Source organism: Schistosoma mansoni, chromosome 3, assembly GCF_000237925.1.
Source record: "Schistosoma mansoni strain Puerto Rico chromosome 3, complete genome".
Classification (NCBI taxonomy): Eukaryota; Metazoa; Platyhelminthes; class Trematoda; order Strigeidida; family Schistosomatidae; genus Schistosoma; species Schistosoma mansoni.
The window spans coordinates 7,187,002-7,211,730 of record NC_031497.1 but is presented as its reverse complement, the minus strand read 5'-3'; the positions used below and the strand labels follow the sequence as shown (position 1 = coordinate 7,211,730).

At 34.5% G+C, this 24,729-nt stretch overlaps 2 protein-coding genes across 2 annotated transcripts in view; one reads left to right on the top strand and one right to left on the bottom strand.

Moving 5' to 3' along the window:
* Positions 1 to 280: 280 nt before the first annotated feature.
* Smp_162610 (putative cadherin) lies at positions 281 to 5,801 on the top strand (the record flags this gene model as incomplete). Its single annotated transcript, XM_018799078.1, has 5 exons — positions 281 to 2,123; positions 2,157 to 2,666; positions 2,778 to 2,935; positions 3,526 to 4,102; positions 5,752 to 5,801. The coding sequence occupies 5 exons, from the start codon at positions 281 to 283 to the stop codon at positions 5,799 to 5,801; spliced, it is 3,138 nt and encodes a 1,045-aa protein (XP_018650902.1).
* A 2,418-nt stretch (positions 5,802 to 8,219) lies between these two features.
* Smp_162620 (putative dimethyladenosine transferase) overlaps positions 8,220 to 24,729 on the bottom strand; it is a gene marked incomplete at its 5' end in the record, with an annotated part of 21,823 nt that continues 5,313 nt past the window's right edge. Inside the window, 5 exons of the mRNA XM_018799077.1 lie at positions 8,220 to 8,679; positions 11,215 to 11,326; positions 12,290 to 12,418; positions 13,647 to 14,015; positions 22,799 to 23,113. Coding sequence (XP_018650901.1) covers positions 11,300 to 11,326; positions 12,290 to 12,418; positions 13,647 to 14,015; positions 22,799 to 23,113 — 840 coding nt within the window. The 3' untranslated portion in view covers positions 8,220 to 8,679; positions 11,215 to 11,299. The remainder of the gene's footprint in view (positions 8,680 to 11,214; positions 11,327 to 12,289; positions 12,419 to 13,646; positions 14,016 to 22,798; positions 23,114 to 24,729) is intronic.

The following is a 24,729-nucleotide window of genomic DNA, read 5'->3' as shown; positions in this document are numbered from 1 at the left end:
CATCACGAGTCGCTTTTAGTTACATTACCTCTGAGAACCAGGATGTATTTTCTATGTTTCGTTCTATAATGGGATCCCCTAGCACCGCATATACAAGGACTTACAGAGGATCGAACCCATGACATTTGATCTTGTTGCTGGCTATTAACCGCTAAACCACAGTTTGACTGCCTGTTATTCGAAATTCTACGATTTTTAATAAAATTATCTTACTAATATATAGATTTATTCTTTTACAGATTTCAGTAGTCCAGTAAAAACACAAACACTAAGAAAAAGAATGACGAATCTACCCTACATTCTGATTTCTCTTTTTGTTCATATAAAACCCGTATACTTATTACTAACTGTTCAATTTACCATATTAGAAGAACTACCGATCAAGACCATTATTGGCAATTTAACATCGAAACTACCTGCTACACTTCAATTAGATATACAACAACTTCGTTTCCGTATTATCACTAGTGAATATTCAAGATATTTTTCGGTTAATGTAACAACTGGTCTAATACAAATCAATCAACGATTAGATCATGAGAAAATTTGTCCAAAAACATTATTTCATACCAATTCTAATATTCATGATCCTGTCACAAATTCGGATTCACTATGTCAAATCACATTGAATGCCAATATTTTACGAGTTATGAATTCCGGTGTCGATATAGTTGAAGTAATGCATTTGATTATTACAATTAAAGATATAGATGATAATGTTTGTGAATTTCTACCAGCGAATGAACAAGAAATTTATGTGATGGAAGGTTTACTAGACCAAACAAACATGATAAAAGTACCTATTAATCAATTGGTAGACTTAGATACAGGACCTGGAAATGGAATTCATCGATCTAGTATTAAATTGAAACTTGATCAAAAGTCTAATGTTTCTTTAAATGAAATTTTTGATTTGAAGATAACGAATACTAGTTCTAAGGTTTCCCCATACGCCCTCTCTCTACTTATTAAACAGTCGCTAGATTACGAGAGCATTCAAGAATTCAGAATGACTATTGTTGCTAGCAGTTCAACGGAGAAGCCAAAATCAACAATTTCGACTGGCGACTTTATCAGTTATCCTGAAGATTTAAACGCAGAGAAAAATGAATGTTTCTTAAATGTTATTGTACATGTTATCGATGTGAATGATCATTCACCAACATTTCTTCAAAAAAATGTATATCTATCTATTTTGGAGAATACAGAAACAAATAAACTAATATATACACCAGAAGCACGCGATTTAGATGCGGGTCCAATACACAGTCAACTAATATTTGAATTAAGCTTTAGAAATTCACCTTATATCTCTTCACACTTCTATATAAATCCTCAAAACGGTTCGTTATTTTTAAAACAAACATTAGATTATAAAGAAATGCCAAAACTGAACATTTTAATCACGGTGAGAAATCCAAGAACCGAAGAGATTGATGATAAAACTATGAATAATAATTTAACTCATGAATTATTTGACAGACATTACTATTATAAGTCTTTAGTAAGTAATATGGACTCAAGTATGATAGATAGTTTACTACATGATACAATGGAATTGTTCATACAAGTTATTGATGTAAATAATCATAAACCTGTCATTTCTGCATATACACCAAATGGTAGCCATGAATTGATAATACAAGAACATTTACCAGTTTCAATATTTCCAGTCGATTTTGCTTTGGTCAGTGTTACTGATGATGATAGTGGACGTAATGGTCAGGTTAAATGTGAACTAGATAGAAATTCATCCGATCTTTTTAAATTAACATTAATTGGTTATGAGTCCAGTGGTGATAAACTGGTGGCTGATAACTATGATAGGGATCAATTATCTGACTTACAAACTAATGATTTAATTATATATAAAATGTCAGCAGTTGTCTCATTTGATCGTGAAAAAAATGCTACAGTCTATGCAACGATCAGATGTACGGATCTAGGAGACAATCCATTGATTACAGATTATGTAGCACAAATACATATAGCAGATATTAATGATAATGAACCAAGATTTCCACAAACTAATGAATACATAAAACTAATGGAAGACAGTGATCCTTTAAGAGCTGAAGTCAATTATTACGTTATGCAAGTGATTGCAACTGATGCAGACAGTGGTAAAAATGCAGAAATCATTTATTATATTGCAGAAGAATCTGTTCGAAATATTATACAAATTAATCAAACTAATGGTATCATACAAACAACTGGTCAATTAGATAGAGAAATGAATACTTCATTAAGTTTCACTGTTATTGCTAAAGATTTAGGTGAAGTAAGCAAATCAAGTTCAGTATATATTCATCTAACTATACAAGATTATAATGATGAATATCCTGAATTTGATAAGAAAATATATGAATTCTCTATTCATGAAAATTCTATACAAGGTTATTATATTGATACTATTAATGTAATAGATAAAGATATAGATATCAATAGTCAATTAACATTTTATCTTAATTATGAAAAAGATGAAAATGTTAATTATTTAAACAAGGATTATTCTTATTATTCTAATAAATTACGATTTTCATCATTGAAAAAAATTATCCCATTTAAAATTACATCAAAACGTTTAAATAATCAACATAATTATGAATTAAATTTATATACTAATGGTAAAATAGATCGTGAAGAATTGATAAGATTCAATCAACGTAAATTAAAAACAATCGACTATGCATATTTGAATATTGATAATAATAATAATAATAATAATAATAATTACATATATAATGAATTATCACATTATAAACTATTGTTAACAGCAGAAGATTCTGGAATACCTAAACGAATTGCTACAGTACTTATTTATATTAATGTGATAGATGTAAATGATGAAGCACCAATTTTCATGAATCCAATTCAAGATGATATAATTTACACAATTTCAATGAATGAAATACCAGGTTATCAAATTATAAAGGTAATTGTCTTTTTTTTTTCTGGTCATTAAAAAAATCATGTATATAAATGAAAGTTACTTAATACTACTTTTATGTGTAGAACTTGTGATCAATAAATGTTCTGGATCAAAACTTCTCTGATATATGTTTTAATCAATCGGAAAAGGAAACATTCTGATTTTAAGTAGAAATAATAACTTTGAAAAACTTTCAGTTTACAGATATATATATATATATATATATATATATATATATATATATATATATATTGTACCAGGAATCGGAAGAAGACATCAAAAGAATGAGTAGCATTTGGAAACAACTGGGAAGGAGAGCCCAAGACAGAGTTGGTTGAAAAGAATCCTGTTCGGTGGTTTATGCATTGTGAGGAATAACAGGTGACGTAAGTAAGTAAACAAGTAAGTAAGTAGGTAAGTAAGTATGTAAGCAAGTAAGCAATAAGTAAATAAGTAAGAAAGTAAAACCAAAACAAGGATAGAAAAATTTGAATTTTCAACCAGTCAATTAGTCATATATAATGTGTACAAAAGCCAGAATATTTTATAATTACAAAACTACATTGTAAATGATTACCTTCTGTCTTTCCTAGTTTAAAGCCAATGATCCAGATGAAGGCTTAAATTCTAAAATCAAATATTCTTTAATTGAATCAATTCAAGACAATTCAGACACTGGAAATGGAAGTTCATCAACTTGTAAAAATTTAAATCGTAAATCATTAATGGACCATAATCAATCATGTAATCTATTAGAATATCTTTATCTAAATCAAACTACTGGTAGTTTATTTTTATCAAAGCAATTACCGAATCATTTGTCAAATGTAACATGTCGTCTGTGTGTTGTAGCTTCAGATATGGGTATTCCGTCATTAAATTCAACACGTTACTTTTGTTTACATTTAATGGATACTATTGAATCATCGCAATTGAAATGGATATCATCACAGACAAATAATAATGAATATTCACCGATCTACATATATACTATCACAGGAGCGATCGGTATAAGTTTAATCCTATCCATTGTATTTTTGTGTATAGCATGTACTATATGGAAGTATCCCAAATTGAAATTGAAATCAAAGATTATAAAAGAAACTAAATCTTCTGATGATAATCAAATATCAAAAATTCACTGTGTAGCTGAAAAATTAACTAATAAAAGTAAGTTACCGAATCGATATTGAAATTATTGTATGTTCTATTGTGAATAATCTATTTTGATTAACAATATAAACTTCAGTCCAAAATATATGATATTAAGCTGATGATAAACTAACTTTTGATAGAAGAAATCTTCATTTTATTGCTTTTACAAGAAATAGTTTGTTAGAAAACAGAACTTATAGTTCTGGTTTTATTTTAAACGGATTTCATAACTGCTATAGTTGAAAATCAACCTGACTGGAGCTCTCTAAGGTAAAGCAGGGAGTTGAGTATGAGGTTAAAAACCGCATACGTAAAAAATAAACTTGCTAAAGGAGGCACTAACCGCAAATACTTATTTAAACGATTTGAAGGTATAGATCGGCAAAGCTAAGGTATTATTTCTACAATTTAAGAATATCTGTAGTTCAAAACAACTGTCATTCAAGAATAAAGTCAGAATCCTCTATACAAAGGTTAAAATAGTGATATTGTCAGGGGTTGAAGTTTTAGAAACTGCTACCACCATTACTATAAGTGTTCACGTATTTACAAACAGCCATCTGTGCAAGATGCACCAGATCCATTAACCATAGACAATTAGTAACAACCTACTTTGAGACAGAACAAATCAGATAACGGTTGAGGTTGGTAAAGAACACGAACTAAGTAGAACCCACCCTGTGTAAACTATTAGACAAAAGGAAAAGATGCAGACCAAAGAACAAATAGTACCGCGAGATCAAGATCTTGAATAGCACTAGGCATAAACTGCATACGAGAGCTCTGGACACAGTTGGTTGGAAACCCCAGGCCGGCACCCTATGCCCTCACGAGTAATAGGTTTAATTTAGTGTGTTTGGAAATTACTGAGTAGGGATGACACAACTTTTAATTGCTAACCACTTTTCAATAGGTCTCCAACTTTTAATCGTGAGAACTAAATTCCGGATGGAGCCGTCTGTATATTATATTAGCGTTTTTCTGAACAATGAACAAAAGTGAGAAAATACCTGGTTATGAACTAAAAACCTAACCCTCATTCATCCAATAGTTTTGTTGCCCGTTTAATGTCGATAGCATTGTGGCTAAATCAGTGTTGTCGGGCAAATCAGAACTATTGTGTGTCAGTATCCGATGACTGTAAACAAATTAAGATCCAGTCAGCTCTGACATCAAGTCGTTTATTCCATAGATCTGTGAGTTAACAATAGGGATATTACTAAATTCAAGATGGAAATAAGTCCCATTCTCTCCTAAAACCGTGTGTTCTACATGGACGATAAAACTAAGGGTTTAAAAGAGAATAAATATTCAAGGCATTTGGTTGATAAGTGCAAAAGTAACCTGATGGCTTAAAATTCCGATTTACAAAAATTTATTCACAGGCTAAAAACCTCAAGTAAAACGAACCTGGCTATAGTTACTGTGTTGTATTGACAATTAGTATTAACATGATCCCAACAATAAATTAGGTAGACTTTTCCTCATGGAATTAGAAGAACTGGTACGGAGGCATAACTTCAACATTTGTGATTGATTACCCACTAATTAAGACACTCGTTCAAATGACTGTGAAATATTATAACTAATAGAATTTGATGGCCATCAGTCAGTGTACTTTTTCAAAATTTGCAAATGACTAATCTAACGGTAAAAATTCATAGCACTTTTTGACTTACAACCATTAGGTTTACAACGATATCAACAGCAATGAGAAATAAATTCCTACTTGTTGAAAGTTATTTGAGATTCAGAAACTAGAACTACAACCTAAACCTAGGATTTTCAAAAGTAGCACAATTTTCCCGAACCAGAGAGTTCTCGTTGCAAAAAGCATTGGTAAACAATGTTTCCAGTGGCTTTGAATTTTTTGATACACCGACTCAGTACGCTAATGTTTCATCATTTGAAACTTAATTCGTCGAGATTGGGGAATGTCTCACAAAATACTTATAGGTTCGGTGGCTTTACTCATTTATGTGTAGTATGAAATTAACAATAGACAGGTGAGTAGATAAACCTTTGCCGATTACATCATATAGTATTCATCACTTACTTGATTATCATATCTATTAAAGGTTATCGTACTCTCTGAAGGACCCAAAGGTTTTGAGCTAAAAACCCTCAAATTTGGACGAAACAGCTTATCCTAATTCGTGAAAATTACAGTAGGATATGAAGATGGTACGAAGAACTACTAACAAAGTATGGAAAACCAATTTTCCGAACAGCTGTTTTATTAGTGCGGAATAACATTTTGCTTTGAAGCACAAACTATTGTCCCGATTTAACAGAGTAAGATATCGAGATCAAGAACCGATGTAAGTTAAACAACCTTTAAAAACTTGTAGAGCACTAAACCACCGTTATGTCCTAGTATGGAACACCTGAAGTACTTTTCTACGACTGAAAAGCTGTGAACTCACTTATTTCCACTAAGCACTGAAACACTCATCCTCTCATAAGGTATCACTGTATTTTGGACAACTAATTGTAGGTTAGTGGATTAGATATAGTTGCCCTATTATTAATATTAATATATTAAACTATCGCTATGCATTTTACTATTATTTATCCAGAGAAATACAATACCATCATATGTACAGAAAATGAATGGGCTAACATGGGTTTCAATCATATAACAAATAATCAATCATTGTATTTCGACAGAAATGAATATAATCAATATCCAGTTGAAAACCGATACCCTCTCAATTCCTTGCACGAACTAGTCTTTGAATCACTTCAAACTGATAATAATAATTATTATAATAATGTACCGAAAAAACTACCTAATGAACAGAATATTTATTTAAATCCTAATTATACCTTAACTTATTCATCATTACCTCAAGAATAAAAAATTTATTAAGTGATTCAGCATAGTTATAGAAATAGCAATAAACATTGAATAACCATACGGGAGGAACGACAATATACAATTCAAAATCTATTATTTACCGCATAACACATATATGACATTATTGTACAGTTTTTAAAATGAACTTCATTGCTGAATTAACTACTTATGAAAATAATTACACATAAAAGAAATATTGAGAAAATTTTTATTACAATTTTTAATAAAAAGTTGGACAAGAGAATGGGATATACTGCATTTAGCCTGTCCTCTGTGGCTTAAAATGAGACTATGGTCAAGTCGAAGTTTATAACTTAATGATGCTAAGTAAAGTAATCTTTCAAAATACTGACGAATAACCAAAGCAGACAAATACTTCAGTTGTATGATACTAAAATCGTTTGTACCCAACCAGTATTATCGAATGATGCTTTTCTGTAGATGTAAGATTTTCAGAGTAATAAAACTTTCGATACTATGATGGATCTCGATTGGTAGTGAACGGTCTGTTAATATATCCAGTTTCTACGATGAGTCAATGCAATGAAGTGGTGGCTTATTAGTTAGTGTTCGCTTTACAAATACTAGGTAGGTTGAAACTCCGTTCTACCCACTACAGTTTGCGTAACCTATTTAAACTTGCATAATATCCAAATTATAAGCCTTAAAAGCGATAAACCAGTGGTTTAATAATGAACTAATTGTTTCCAGTTGACTTTACAACTAATTAACGATAATTACGTGAAATAAGAAGTTCCAAATATAACTGATTTACACTACATCTAACTAGTTTATTTAGTGTTGTGATCAGTGATGATTTAGATTATATCTAATTCTGATGAGAAAATTTGAGAAACATACTAATTGCCACCTTTATAAAAGATAAAGAAATGGCTTTGACTTTCATATAGGAAAGAGTTACTTTGACATGATCCAAATGATCACTGAATATAGGTATTGGTAGGTGGAATGGTTCAACTTGAATACAGAAGGATTGGGGCACTAATCAATATTTTCTTGAAGTCTAATATGTTTTTATGAAGCTGAAATTCATAATACAATAAAATACCGGACCGTGTGGTAGGTTTCGAAGACTACAAATACTACATGGTTACCTAAATCTCAAATGTAGATAGAAAGGAATTTAAATGTGCTAATAAACAGCTAAACGTGGAGTACTTAAATCATCGATCTACACATACATTGTCAAATCTGTAGATTCAGTGAACACTCAACCGAAAAGCAATGTCTCAACAGTGATAAACGACAAGTCCATTGCAAAAAATTTTTACTGGTCATATATACAGTTGATAAATTTAATTCCTTTAAAGTATCCTTCATTAGTAGTTGATAAACATGAGACAACAATTCATATATTTACGTATCAAGTATGCAAGATTGATTCATCGTAAAATGTTCAACCACTTCAAAATATTGGAAGAAGTATATTTATTCACAAGTTATACAAATGAATTGTTGATTAAAGAATCGATTACAATATGATAATAATAATAGCGTATAGCCATTACTGACTAAATCCATATATTTCTTGACGAACACGATTGGCTGTAAGACCAGTTGGACTGTCTAACATTTCTCGTTGAATTTTCTTACGATTATACCACAATGGTAAATTAACTCGAGTTTGATAATCAAAATCGAATACATCAGGTTCAATCTGACAAATACGATGATATACAAAGCATAAATCTCGAAATTCTGACATTGTCAACTGTAAATTAATTGTTTGGAGGAAATAAAAAAGAAGACATTTATTAAATATATGATTCATGTGTAACATCTTACTTATTTACTTACGCCTCTTACTCTCAATGGAGCGTAGGCCGCCGACCAGCTTTCTCCAACCCACTCTGTCCTGGGCCTTCCTTTCTGATTCTATCCCATTTTTGTTCATTCTTCTCATGTCTGTTTCCATTTCTTGGTGTAATCTGTTCTTTGGTCTTCCTCTCCTCGTTTGGTCTTGAGGATTCCAAGTGGGGGCTTGGCTTGTGACACAGTTGGGTGCTTTCCTCAATGTATGTCCTATCCACTTCCAGCACTTCTTCCTGATTTCTTCCTCCTCTGAATGGAATCTGGTTTGTTCTCTCCCACAATATGTTGTTGCTGATAGTGTCTAGCCAACGGATCCGAAGTATTTTACGTAGACAACTGTTAATAAACACCTGTATCTTCTGGATGATGGCTTTCGTAGTTCTCCAGGTTTCCACCGCATATAGTGGCATTTAGGTTGAAAATTCTGATCTTGGTGTTGGTTGACAGTTGTTTTGAGTTCCAGATGTTCTTCAGTTGTAAATATGCTGCTCTTGCTTTGCCGATCTGCGCCCTCACATCTGCATCAGATCCACCGTGTTCATCGATTATGCTGCTCAGATATGTAAAGGTTTTCACATCCTTCAAAGCTTCTCCGTCAAGTGTAATTCGATTGATGCATGCTGTATTGTATCGGAGAGTCTTTCTTTTTCCTTTGTGTATGTTGAGACCTACTGCTGCTGAGGCTGCTGCTACACTGGTTGTCTTCTCCCGTATTTGTTGTTGCGTGTGTGATAGAAAAGCCAGATCATCTACGAAGTCTAATTCGTCCAGCTACATCCTAAGCTGTCCAATGTATTCTGTGCTTCCTTGCAGATGTTGGTGTCTTCATAATCCAGTTGATCACCAGGAGAAAGAGAAAGGGTGAGAGTAAGTAACCTTTCCTGGCACCGGCCTTTACTTCCAACGAGTCTGTGAGCTGTTCTCCATGCACGATTTGCAGTTTAGTCCATCATAAGAACTCCGTATGATGTTGGCTATCTTCTCAGGCACATCGTAGTGTCTAAGAAGCCTCCATAGTGCTGTCCTGTCTACATTATCAAATGCTTTCTCGTAGTCAACGAAGTTGATGTAAAGTGGTGAATTCCATCCAATTGACTGTTCCACAGTGATCTGTAGTGTAACATCATACTGTATAAACTCAGTAAGGATTCTTGTGTCTTCATGATAAATAACTATAGCGATGGAATGTGGTTTCAAATCGAGACCTCAGAGTTGAAAGTCAACCCACCAGAACAATGACCCATAGCTCCAAGTTATTAGAAACACTAAAAACCTTTGACCCATAGTTAATTTAGTGGATAACGCAAGTACTATATGCATTGGAATTGAAACTTCTCCGTAACCCTCCAAATATATGACTAACCAAATAACGTGATATAGTTGTTAAATCTGAATACCTTATTTTTTACTGTCAAACCATAAATAAGAGCATGACGGCACAATAATATCATTTTATATTCTGAAAAATAAATACACATTAGACCCTCGAATAATTTACTCAAGAAATGCACAAGACCACATTTATAAAGACTATACATCATTGAAATTGTGGTTTATGTTTTAATGACTGTGTTAGAGGGACATAGATTTGATTAAAGCATGTTCCATGAATGATTGCGTTCTTGAACGTTGATTGACTAATTCTTATCCCATCAGCGCTAGTCGATACTTGGAGAAGACTCTAGAATCTTGTCATGTAAAAACTATAAATATACTAACGTATCTCTTATTGTGCTTCTTACTTCCATCTACCCTTGTTATTTGGAATATAATTTCTTTCCTGTTCGACGGTGTTCTGATTTGGGAACTTGTCGAGTGAATTGGTGTCCAAGAATACTAAGCAATAGGAATAGCCGGGTCCTAATAAGAGAATTTATAACAGACTGATTATTTATCATCAGAAAAATCATTATAGTTTGAGGAGTCATCACTAAGAGGACCAACTGTGAAAATTCAGAGAAACTGATCATAACATAAGAAATTAAGCTGAAAGTGTTCATTACTGACGTTGATTTCAGAAAAATTCATTACAAAGCTTTATAACTTGGCATACTATCATCAAAGTAACACAGAAATTTCATTAATGTTTTCTGTGGTAAGTGATATCGAATATATATAATTCATGCAAGTTGAATGTTAGTAAAGTCAACAAAAAGAAATCGGCTCGTCGCCTAGAGGTTTGAACAAAAGTAAGAGGATTGATTGCTGAATATATTATTACAATTACGACCATCGCTAGCAACTTCATGAACTAGAGGTATTGAAAATAAACCGGTAATACTTGGTAGATCATTCAGGAAGCAGTACTTAGAGAGTATCTTTCCCGCAGTGATCGAGATAGGTTTTGATGGTGTGGTATGACAAATGTAAGCCACTTAAGACCCAAGGATATGTATACACAAACTACATAAAATAAAAGAACTACCAAACTAACCTGTATACACTGCTTGGCTGGTTGCACACCAGCTTCTTTAAATAATTGAATAACCAGTTCAGGTCTATTAGAAGGGAACAATGTTTCAAGACATCGAACTATTTGCTTTTGTCTACATGGAAAATAAGTGTTTTGAAATTGAAATTACTATTTAATCTATAAAAGGACGAGATAATATTATAGGCTTAACTAGTATTCATCCTTATTCTGAGTAATGATGTGAAGTTGGTTAGAAAATATTTCATTCCATTTAGTAGTGACATATATAATGTGATTGACTACAATTTCCAAAGTATTTATCATCTGGACTTTTCTCAACAACAAGAATTATACGTTAAACTTGATAATTTAACTTATTTTTGTTTTTTAAAAAAAACTAAACGTAGCATACATTTAATAAATATATATTACAAAGTGATTAAAATGAACGGTGTACGTATTACGACCAGGCAAGAAAACGGGTAGTTATTTTATGGTGTAACTATAAACAGAACAATAAGAACCATTACAAAATTGACAGGAACAATAACTTTTGTTCACAATACTTTCTATGTCATTTCCCCTATATTGTGCATTAGCGACGTTATGACTGGATGGAAAAGGTAGAGGGATGATCAGTCTATGAGATGGTGCACTAGAATTAAAGACAAATGTAATCGAAAAAAAATTTGTTAGTTTATTGTTTATTCAAAGATGGCGATTCACAGCTGCGTACAAAGTTATACTTCGTAGATGGGTTATAATAAATCGACCAAATAAGAAACTCTGTGAGAAGTTCGGAAAAAAATTACAATTTATTGATTCTGATGGAAGAACTATAGTGGCCGAAAGTAGTGAAAATTGATACTAGTAGATACCGGCATCGCAGGGAGTAGACATAACGATCATTTATCTCTGAGTTTTAATTTCTTTCAGCAAACACTTTGAAAACAGACTATATCACATTGCAATTAGTAAACTTGTACAGAAAAGTTGGATTATTATATATGCATCATTATTCTGGAAGAACAAATTTCAATAAACTGTAACATAAGAAAATATGTGATCTTTACCTAAAGTGAAATGCCTGACGTACCAATTTTTCAACATACGGGTACGGTACAGGAATAAGCGGTTGCTTTAAAGGAATTAGACGAACAACACCAACATCTACTTTTGGTGGAGGAACGAAAGCAGTACCTGGGATATCTTTCATGTATTTAACCTATTACAATTTGAAGATTAAAAATGAACATATTATAATATATTAAAACAACGCAAATTTGAACCATCAAACAAAAAAGGCCAATTTTACTTTAGGGATAATTAATAAAACTGTACTGAAAATAAGGAACTACGAACAGTAAGTCAAATAATTACAACCATAGAACTGTACAAAAAACAATAAAGTATATGACTAAACAACGCTCTGTATGTTTGTATTTTAGACTATTGAGTCCTATTGAGTTATAACTAGTGGTATCACTTGATTGTTTAAAATCTCGGTAGGAAGAATAAGGTTAAAACTTGTTGTCAAACCGATTGAAAGCCGTGTCCAGATAAATTATCATACACACACCAGACAGTGCTCAAGCAGTTTAAAGTGACTAACTGAACACAATTTCAAAACACATCAAACAAAACTACTAACGAAAAATAAATTTATACTGCCACTCAATAATCACCAGACGGCTATTCGTCAGCTTTAGAATTAATACGCATTAGATATATTTAATTTCTTTGTAGATTTTAATCTAAACTTCATGGTCTTGTTGCCAGAACATTATAGTTGAGTTACTATCAGAATTTATCCATTGATATTTTTTAAATTCACGATATATTGAAACCGTACTTAATTATCAGCTGCTTGTGATTTTTATTCTTACCTCAGATTTCTAAAGTTAGGAACAATCAACTATTAAAGCTCCAGAAAATAATTCAAATGTTAGGATGAAAGGTATTGTACTTAACACTAAATCTTGAGCTGTAATAAAACTGACCAGTGGTCTTTGATTTATGGGTGTTGCTGCATTTGACCTCGGTTTTTAACGATAATCTATTAATTGAATTAATTAAGTTCATAAAACCAGCAACATAAATCTTAAAAGAAATCTTATGAATATTATATCCAACGAATAACAGAAAATAGACTTTTACTTATATATACAAAACAAGTAATGACAGTCTCTTACACTGAATTCGAATATTCAGTCAGTACATTTCTATTCAGATCTGAAAACACATCGTTTTTCACCAATTTATTGTTTTAGGCAATAAATAAGTGTCAGGTGATTATAGACATCAGTATTTTAGATGCTATATTAGTTAAACTCATTTTTCCTTGCTGATTCCTCCTCTTCCTCACAAGAGGAATCAGCAGGAGATAACTAATGACAAAACAAAACTAAGATGAAAACAGTACACGAGAACCTTTACACAAATAAAATCCTTACGTCGCAGTATGCTTGTGACATAACAGATAAGCGAGAACGCTGTTCATCCCATACATCCGCAGCAAGTCGTTCAGCAACTTCTTTCTGAAAAGTCAATGTCAAAGGGACTCGTCCATATCGCCAAATTCCTCGTCGCTCAGCAATATCATGAAGCCATTGAGAAATCAAAGGAGTAGAAATGTTGAATGGTAAGTTTCCAATAACACACAAGCGTGGTGAACTTACTTTTTCCAGTGCAGTTTCATTTTGATTTTCTGATGTAGATTTTACTAAATTTGAGTTTACCACCTCAGGTGACTCATCCCAAGCTCCTGCACCAGTCATAGAACTGATGGGAAAAATACCTTCACAATTAAATTTTAGAATATCCTGCAAATCATATATACAAAACAGAATTCGAAAACAATCACATTATCAAACGTAGGGATATATCAATGAACAAAACATCATATTTTTCCGCTAAACAGTCCAAAACAAGCACTATTCTAGCACTAACTGGTTCAGCGGGAACTAAAAACACTACTCCTATAGTTAGACAGTAATGTAAAACATATGTACCTCTATCGTTTATTTATTTAAACACAAAAATATTGGTGCAAGGGGGCACCAGATATATATGCGCCACACAAAACAATGAAAATGGGAAGAGAAAGGGGTAAGATGCATATAAAAAAAGAGTAATGGTGGGGGAAACTGAAATGTACAACCAGAAGAACTCTCTCAGTTAAGGTTATAACCACTCTTTATGCAGAAAGTAAAAGAAGGTTACAGCAGAATCGCCATTGGCTTATATTCTGAGCTATATCTGATAGCGTCTCTAGCCACTGTATAGCACCATCTCTCGGACCCCAGCCAGGGAGTCGTGAAGGACCAACAGAAGCCAGCCCTTTGCAGCTCTCTTTCATACCACGACGCCATGTCATACACTGACCACCTCCCCGCTTTTTCCAACTAGTACCAGCGTCGGCAAATAGTGCACGACGTGGAATTCTCTGGGACGACATTCGTAGAACATGTCCAAGCCACCGAAGTCGGTGTTTCAAGATAGTGACACCAATTGAATTATCGTCTCTGCGCCCGAACACACGATGCCGAACCTCTGCATTAATAACATGGTGTTGCCACTGGATGTCAGCAATCTTTCGGAGACGGTGATGATCGAACACAGAAAGACGTCTAACATCCTCAACTCGGAGAGGCCAGGTTTCACAAGCATAGAGCAAAACTGCTCTCACCGACGCGTTGTAGATCCGACCTTTTACAGCCAGACTAACATCACGAAGGCGCCAAAGATGGCCTAGATTGGCATAAGCCGCTCTGGCTTTCATTATACGTGCATCAATCTCATCACTCATGCCACCACCAGCACTTATGCAGCTACCTAGATACACGAACTTCTCAACTACTTCAATCTGCTCACCATCCAGGGTGAGTACAGGAATAGAATCCTGCCAGTCTTGTAAGAGTACTTTGCACTTGGAGGGTGCAAAGCACATACCGTACCTGCGGACACTGATTGTCAACTGATTAAGTGCGGATTTCATGCCTTGGGCATTATCGCACAGTAAGACAATATCATCCGCAGACTCAAGGTCGAGAAGTCTTTCTCTAGGCAACAGATCCACACCGCCATTACTTACATCCATCAGAGCTGTTTCCAGAATGTCATGTACCTCTATTGACCTTAATTATTTAGTTAACTGACAGGAAGAAGTAAACATCGCCTATATATATATATATATATATATATATATATATATATAACTTTAGGAACATAAAGTGGTCAAACCAAAAAGTGAATTGTTCGCAAACACTTAACAATCTACAACTAAGAAAGCTGCACGTGCACATCAGAAATGTAACACTGATGTGACTGAAAAGGTAAAATCATTATATTCAAATCCTAAAGCTTTCGTTGAATAATTCGGAAGACTGAATTTTTATACAAATTCTAAAGAGACTAGTTATTTTACGAGTAAATGCTACATAAGAGTAAATAACAGACAAGTTACTGTAACAGATTCACCACCTATGAATCGGAATATCTTCAGGAGGTAGAATCCTCGAACATAACTGTTAATAAGGATTCCAAGGAAATTTCAGTATAGTGATGAAATATACTGATACCGATAAACTAATTTTTCACACAAACTGAAAGGCTATTTATTTTGTGATGTATAAAACTTAAGTTTGGAAATCATCTTAATTCGTTAAGAGAACCACAATCAATGGGATGAGTAAATACTTCTAAGATACTTCAAAATTTTGGTTATAAAGAAAATTACAAAGAAACCCGCGATCACATAATGATAAATGAATCCAAATGTACCGGCAAAATTCACTTTATAAAAAAACATTTTGTCGCATGAGTTCGGACAAAAAATATTATTGTAAATGATTGATTTGACATCATAAATGTCATCAACTAGTAATTCTAGATAAAATAATAATTCTACGATTTGACAGAACATAAAATTATGGTCACAATAGATTTTCTACATTTGAGGGTATAAACAGTATTATTTTACTTTATATATTCTAGAAAATAGAGCGTCCCATAAAGGTGTGTCGGTTCACGTAGTTACACTTTATAAGGGAAAAAGAAAGTAAACGAAAGTGGAAAGATATTGAAAACAAACATGGGATAAGAACTAGGAGCAAATGAATTGATAAAAAGTTTAAAATCAATAGCAAGAAAATGAATGCATGTGCGAAATTGCGACTGATTATGAGCTGTATCATATAAGACTATTTTGACAGTTTGCTCTTATAAGAGTAGGGGTAAAGAGGTACATACCAATAAGGAGAGTTAAAAATACAAAGTAATGCCATTAATATAAAAACTGACTAAATATAGGAAATCAAGAAAGAAAATTGAAAAATTCATAAACATTATGTAAATATTAGTTACATCTTTTATTTTTATAATGACACAGTTTAATGTTCAGATATACGAATACAAATCATGTGCTAGTTGGTGTTAATAGTTTAGGATTGGCCTATTTACATGATTTCTTAGGACCTTTCTAATACGCGTTGATATGTCCCGGTACTTCCTTCATACACGTTATTGTCGCGTCCCGAGAACGAGCTGTTCGATTTTCAATTCATTTGACTTGTGTTCCTCATTTTACAGCATCAATTAATTCTCATTTGTTCCGATGAGCAATGCCAATGAGTTTATTAAATCCTCTATGCTAACTTTCGACAGTTCTGTTCGTTTTATGATCTATAACAGAACTGTAGACGTTTCACTGTACAATTCAAAAACCGATTCGTTGCGGCATACACATTTTGCTGATCTCCCGATACAAGTGTCTTCAAAATATTTTCTTGAAACTTAAACTTCTTCAATTTTTGCGTAGAATAGTGACTTCATTAGACTGACAAATGCAATTATGACATCTGCTAGCAGTGCAAAAGCTAATGTGCCCGAATAATTGGTCTGAAAATTGAAATTTCTATCTGCCGCATAACATTGTTGATAGTTTTTTGGTCGTTGTAGTCTTCCCCATGTACAATGGCCTAGATGGAACAAGCAACCTTGCTGTACTACATTTGAATATCCCTACAGAAATGCTGGTAAAGCTTTGTTTGCAATCAGTAATGAGTGTTGGTGAATTTAACCTCGGGTTCAATCCGTCCAATTTTTTGAAGGTGTGCATATACGAATTGGTGCTTATCGTTCACCAGAATATTAACCACGGGAATAATTATGTTGAATTTCATAGCATGAATCGTCTAGACCTAATTAAACAAAAGGGGTAAGGTCTTGCGTGTTCTTTCGGCATACCAACTTAGTTAAACAAGGGAACCTGACTTTGTTGAGGGGGACCTTGTGATGTCGTACCAGTCAAGATATCTGTATCACAGTCTGGGCTGATACTGTAAAGGATAAAACAGAGGGTACCGTAGTTGAAATATGAGTTCTATTAACTCATCCAATTGATCTTTGATTTTGCTAATTACTTATGTAGCATTAAACTTGGCTGTTTTATAACAACTTTATGCTTCGCGTGATGGCGCGACGTGTACTTCCCCGTACGGTATTCCGTACATCTGCAAATCTTCCTGTCGTTAGACACTCTCTCTTTGCAAAAGGAATAATCAGTCATTAAAAGGTTTGGCACTCTTGTTACACTCTATACATTCTGATTCGGTTCCAATAAATCATAAAAAGTATATAACCTAGAATGTAGTCAGTTGTCGTTATATTTAATTGTATGGTTCTGAACTCCAATTAAGCATTTCATTTTAGAAAGAATAAACACTAATTTGTTTTATATACAATAACATTGACTATAATTAATTAATCGTAAGCTAGTTTAATATATTGACACTTCATCGCTTGCAAATGTACTCTACATTTAATTAAATCATTTTAAAATGAACTGCTAGATATTTTTTATTCCCTTGTTTTTATCAATATGCACCCTTTAAAAAACTCGCTCTTGATTTATTAAATTTAATATACTAGTAGTATTATTTTATTGCACTAAGTCGCCCTATAGATATTCACATTTATTAAGTTGCCAGTTCCTATATTGAAGGATACCTACCCTGACACCTCAGTAACAAACAAGACAACCATCTGAGGAATTTCAAAAGATGACAGCTTCGGGATAAAAGACCAATTCGTATTATAGTAAAAGAATGGGGTCAATGTTTGCATCAAAAATGAAATGTGGGGAAGTGTGAAGTACTGAAGACTTAACCAATAATAATTAAGAAATTCTTTTGACAAAAACGGGATGATGTAATCAGCTTTCAGTCATATTGTTTGGGTGACTGATAACACTTGGCTACTAAAATTGAAGTATGTGGAGAAAGATTTGATCCTAAAAACTACTGGTTGAAAGACTTTATTGATTACTATATTGCCGTATTGTATGCGACATCCTATCGTGATTCCAGTCCTGGGAATGTATTTGAGTTCAGAGCCGACAGTAATATACTTATTAAGTACCGTTCTTAGGGGAATGCCACACCTCAGCAGTTAACAGTTAAACGTAGTTACGAACGTTGTTATAAATACAGAAAAAAATCGGTAGATTTCTTCAGGGTAAACGTAAGTTTGTCCATAACATAATCTCCAGTCCTAGGCTTTATAACTATCCTGTTTTACCGTCGTGTATGGATCCTTTGTCTTTGAAACTTTCACATACTACATAAGTGTAGCTATTTACTCTACATCACTCGAATAAGATTTTGAACGCAAACAATTTACCCAGCATACTTGAGATTCCACAGAAATATTTCTATATGGAGCACATCTGAACACATCGTATTTGGAAGCAATAACTGCACTTTTGAAAGGCATTCCAATCGACACTCGTTTGTGTGGTGTTCGATTGAATGATGCTGTAATAACCCATGATAAATGAGTGGGTTACTCGCTTCACTTATAATGAATAATCAGGGTGTTGGACTCAGAGCAACAACCAAAACAGTGAACCACTCGAAAAGATTTGTCAATCCGAACATGAGGTGCGTGTGAACATTGGGATCAGCCCGTCAATCACGATGCAGAACGTGGTACGTATGTACGTCGATTCCAGTTGCCATACCTCATTAGCACAGACAGATGAAATCGTCAGGCCGAATCCTAGAATAGTAGTAGTAACAGAATCAGTTGTAGTAGAAAAGATTAGGCATCGAATATACCAACTGATAGGAAAATATATAATAGTGAAATAAAAGTAAAGAAAGAGTTACGAGACTTAAGAATTTCAGAACACGGAGTAAGACAAAGAACGGATGCACCTGCGCCATTCTAAACGATTTTGAGCAACATCATTCAAGATCTCTAACCATTGGTTACGATAGTCACGCTGATCCTAACCAAGTAGTCTATACTTTATAACATGGCCAAGTCAGATTGTCAGTGTCTTCATGGACTGATGCCATGTTTTGGTTTGGCCACCTGTAGTTCTCTTCCAGCTTACTCCTGCAACAGAAAAATTGCACATTGAGATACGTAACACGTCCCAACCACCTCAGTTGAAGATTTACTATCTCACCAATCGATTTCCTATCCTTACCTAGCACTCTGTTCTTAACCCAAGCATTGCTAACTTCGTGGTCCCAAAATACGCGAGTAATGTTTCTAAGACACCTATGACCGGATACCGGTAACCTATGAATATCTTCTATTCTTAGTGGCCATATTTCACATTCGTAAAGTAGGACGGAGAGAACCGGTGTGCAGTGAACTCGTCCTTCGGTTGAGACAGAAATCTCCTCATAAGCTCTGACTCGACTAATAGTGTTCCAGTAGAGTCTATACAAAGTTAACTTATTACTTTGGTAGGCCTTTCATTGACAGATACTGCCACGTCCCTGAACTAAAGAATAATCTGAGTCTAAACATGTGCTCCAGAATGAGTGATATTCATTTATAGAACTCCTCCAACGACCACCAATGGCAATGTGATCTATTTGAGTGCATCGACGAGTCGATTTTGGGGGGTCACCATATCAGACGATGTTTTTCTTTATGTCCAAAGTTGTTTGCTAGAAATAGAAGATTATTTGGGCTTAGTTGCAAAAGACGGTCGCCATTATCTGTTCTCTGAGCCGCAACACTGTAAGGTCCGCCTAGGTCCATTTAGATATGGTTTAGTTTGCCTACTTGAGCATTAAAATCGCCTTCCATTATTACTACATCAGAGCGTTCAGCTTTTAGGAGGTTGGATAACTTCCTATGAGATTCATCTCCAACTTCGTCCGAGTCGCAATCAGTGGGAGCGTAGACAGAGACAATGAAAAGGTAACGGCATGTGTCCCTATGTATTGGAGTTTTTAATGTTCTGTTTGGTCAAACAGCTTACAAGCCAGTCTATTGGGATTCAGTCTAACAGACCATATTCTGCTTCAAAATTTAATGGTTTACCTAAACCAGAGAGGCCACGGGAAGTAGCAGTGGGGTCTCCAGATAATCGAAGAGTAAATCGTGCCAGTTTTTTATATTGACAAGGTCAGGTCAAGTGAATGACTACTCGGATCCTGTATGCGCGTTCAGGAGATGCAGCTCATATCGATAGCGTGAGATTATAAAGTCCTGGCTAAAGGATACTATTTTCCTATATGACACAATGTTCGAACATTGAAGGGTCCAACATGTAGTTCGGAGCATGATCTCAGGAGACCAGAGATAACATTTCATGAACCCAAATCAGCATTGATAGAGCGACGCGATAAAGGTGTAAGAGATGGGTATCTGTTTTATTTATTTATTTATTTGAACACAAAAATATTGGTAAAAGAGGGCACCAGATATATATATGTGGAGACGGGTTATTCAAAGGGACGGAAGAATTATTAAGAGATGAGAGAGGGATTTGATCACCAGAAAGATGATGTCGCGTGCTGACAGAGGTGTGAGGCTGGTTGTCACTTACCGAATGCCCACAAAGTCCAAGGGACAACTGCTTGAGCCTGGTTGCGCACAGCAATTTTAGTAAGGTCTTTGATGCGTTAGCTGTGCACTTTAAGAGGCCTTAACGCCAGAAACGGAAATTCGTGGGGTGTGACTTTTTTAGCCCCTTCTTTCCGTTGTGAGAAGGCAGCACAGTTTTAGATGCTGGTTGTCCGAGGGAAACACCTTGCCGTCAACATACCCCTCTACAATCAGTATTGTTACATCGCCCTCGGACCGTAAGTTGACACCTTTAGTCTTACTGTTTTCCTGTGGTGTGTGCTATTGACGTCGACAAGTATAAGTAGTATGTATCACCAATCAAATGTGAAATGCCTGGAGGCAAGTTAGGAATATTGAAGAAAAGAGAGCGAGAACAGAGAATGATTGGTGTGAAAACGAAAAAACAATCAAGTCTGAGACAATTGATTGACATTTGCAAATGAATTATTTACTGTATGGTTTTCAGATTCTACTAAGAGATTCTGTAATTTCGTATTCAAACACATTCGGTTGTCCCGTCTGTGTTCTTGTTCACTACACTCCAACCGACCTGCCTGATATAGTAGGATCTAAAGAAACATGTATTCCAGCCAATATACCTCGGTTGAGTCAACACGATAAAGAAGCCCAACCACCGCTTCAAGATAACTGCTGCGGCCAGAAAAATTCAATGATATGTTGAGGATACTCTTTTAATCTGATATATAAGCATGTCATTTTAGAGTCAGGTATATATAAAGCTATGAAAACGAGGATGTTTTGACGTAAGACGAACATCTCGTCTACTTCGGTAACTGTGAAGTTATTTACGCACATACGCCGGTTACAGCTTGTGGAGTATAGGCCGCGTGGAGCCCTTCTAGGGTTACTATCACCTTCAACCCCACATAGACTATGTTTGGATATGGGACTAGAAACCACATCTCGTAGAAAATAACCCTGATACGAAAACGCTAGCAAGTGATTGCTTATGGAATTTCAAAAAAAAGGCTGGAAGAAATTAAAACCAACAAGTAATTAAGAGCACAGTAAGTAAGAGAGTCTATATTGCAGTACGTACAGCATGAAGAAATTTTATTCTCTAACTGATCTGTCTGGCATGGAAGGACCCAAAGGAACATGTGTTCCAGCCAACATAGCTCTTCTGAGTCATTACGACAGGCAAACCCGACCACCACGTCAAGATAGGAGCTACGATCAAGAGTGACTGGGTTATAAGTGGGTTGGAAAGAAAGACAAGGGTATGGCTGCACCACGGTAACAAATTTTGGTTTATATTACCCAGGGTAGGGGAGTTGTCTTGAATTAGCATATTTAGGTCCCTCATGATTTTACTAATGGTCACAAGGATTATGTATTTTGGTGTCTTAAGACATTAACAAACGTGATTCACAAACAAAAACTCAAAGGCAAACCCAATGGTTTTTTCCGTAATGTAGACATTAAGATGTACTTGAAAATTTCCATTAACTTGATTTCTATGTCAACCAATTCTCTTACTTCTTAATATTGCGCCTTCACTAGATTCTCGTTTCGTTTTGTTCAATGCATTATTTGGTGAAAACATCTACGGATTTAAATGGTACATATACGTCAGTGCAAGAGGTATTAGTCAGGTATCTACAGTTAAACATGAGGGATGAAGTAAGAATAAGTGACGAAAGTTTGGAAGCATAATAACTAAAAACTATAATAATAACAATCACTTGCATATATCGAGCAATAGAGATACCTGTCTGTATATATCCATTTGAGTCCCCATTTCAAGTGCAGCAAGCCGTAATTCCTGAAGACCAGGAATAAATCTTCTATCTAGTTCCACGACAGCAACATGACGTGGAGCTTTTTGGAGAATCGCCCGAGTAATCCCGCCAGGACCTGGACCAACTTCAAGAACATATGCACCACGAAGGTTCCCTGCACATTTGACTAGTCCATTTATAGATGACGGTTGTAAAAGAAAGTTTTGAGATAACTGTTTCTGAGCTCGAATACCATAAACATGGATGATTTCACGAAGAGATGGAAGAGGGGGGAGGTGAATAGACTAAAGCAAATAATAATAAATTGATCAAATGATACAAAAACAAGAGTGGCAATTATTGTAACAAAAACAGATTGATAGTTACATATAACATTGACTTTTAGACGATGTGTAAGGAAAAATAATACTACCCAATCAGTGAAACCTTACAAACACAAATCGTTTACGGAAACTGCCGACTTTAATATTGAACCTAATCACCGAATGACAGCCTTATGGAAACTAATTGATCTTGTAAGTGTTTTTAGTTCTAGACCCAGAGTCACACTAAGCACTTAGCGTCCCCCCCTCAATACAACTTGAACGAAAGGACTGATTGTACGTTTTTACTCGACTTTCGTGATGCTTTTATTGTCTCGTATGCACTACAGTTACTATGAAATGACGAGACGGGAAAACATATAAAGTTTACCAATTACCGCAGTCCTACTCCATTAACCGGAACAATTACCTTATTTATAACTATATACCTAACATCCATAAACAATGCTCGGTTAGGTTCGTCTTCCCTATTTACGAGTGATAAAAGTGATCGAGCACCTGCCGTGTTAAATCAGGCAACCGGAGTTGAATTCCTGAGAGTAAATATACACCACTTCAGTGAATAAATTCGGATATAACTGAAACTTGAAATAGTTAGGTTACACACCGAAAATCTAATACTAAGGAGCCCCTTAGGACCAGCTTTTTTTAAATAATAAGGTGATTAGAGCTTGATATGAGCGCCCTACTACTACTCATCGAGTCAAATCTTACGAAACATAATAGGTGTGGACAAGTGTTTCATAAACACAATATTCCGAGTACTTATTACTAACTCCAGTTACTTCCAAATCCTCAATTTGAGACAATTTAATGTCGAGTTAATTGGGATATTTAAATCCCATCTCGAACCCGAACACAAATTCTGGGTGCCTTTAAATTAATCGCCTGACAAAACCATAGTCCCAACAATTCACTGCTATTTAAGTGAGTCAATAAACTTTCTCGAATGTAAAAACTCATGATCAAATCAACGAACGACCTCGCAATAAAATTATTGACTTCATTATTTCATTTAGATGGCTAATCTCATAAATTCTAATAAAACAAGAACGATATGAGTTGCAGAATTTGATAAATTCACTGTGTCTTGTTGTTTTCTTCTCAACATCATACTAGTTAATAAGTTTGATTACTTTGAAGTATGAGCATTACTTGGGATTCCAATAAATAAATTGTCCAACAATAGAGTACAAGCTGTATAGGATGAAAATGTAGTCAGGAATTACATTTTAACGGGCTTTTACAAATACACGTACAGATAATTCTTGGATATTTTGAAATAATATTCACTATGTAATGACAATACGTTCCTCTTAGTTCTATAGCATGACATCAAATTAGTGCAGGACATTAAATGAATGCAGTGAATCCACTCACTATAATCAACAAACAGCTTTACTCTAGCGTTGAAATTTTCTGAAGCCATACCAACTAAGAAGCTTAAAACTGACTCTTATACACTAGAAGTCAGTGGTTTACCTTCATCTGCATTGACAAACAAGGTATTTCGACCACTACTTAATCCTTATTTTACGTAAAATAAGGATTCAGTAAAGTACGGTTAATGAACCTCA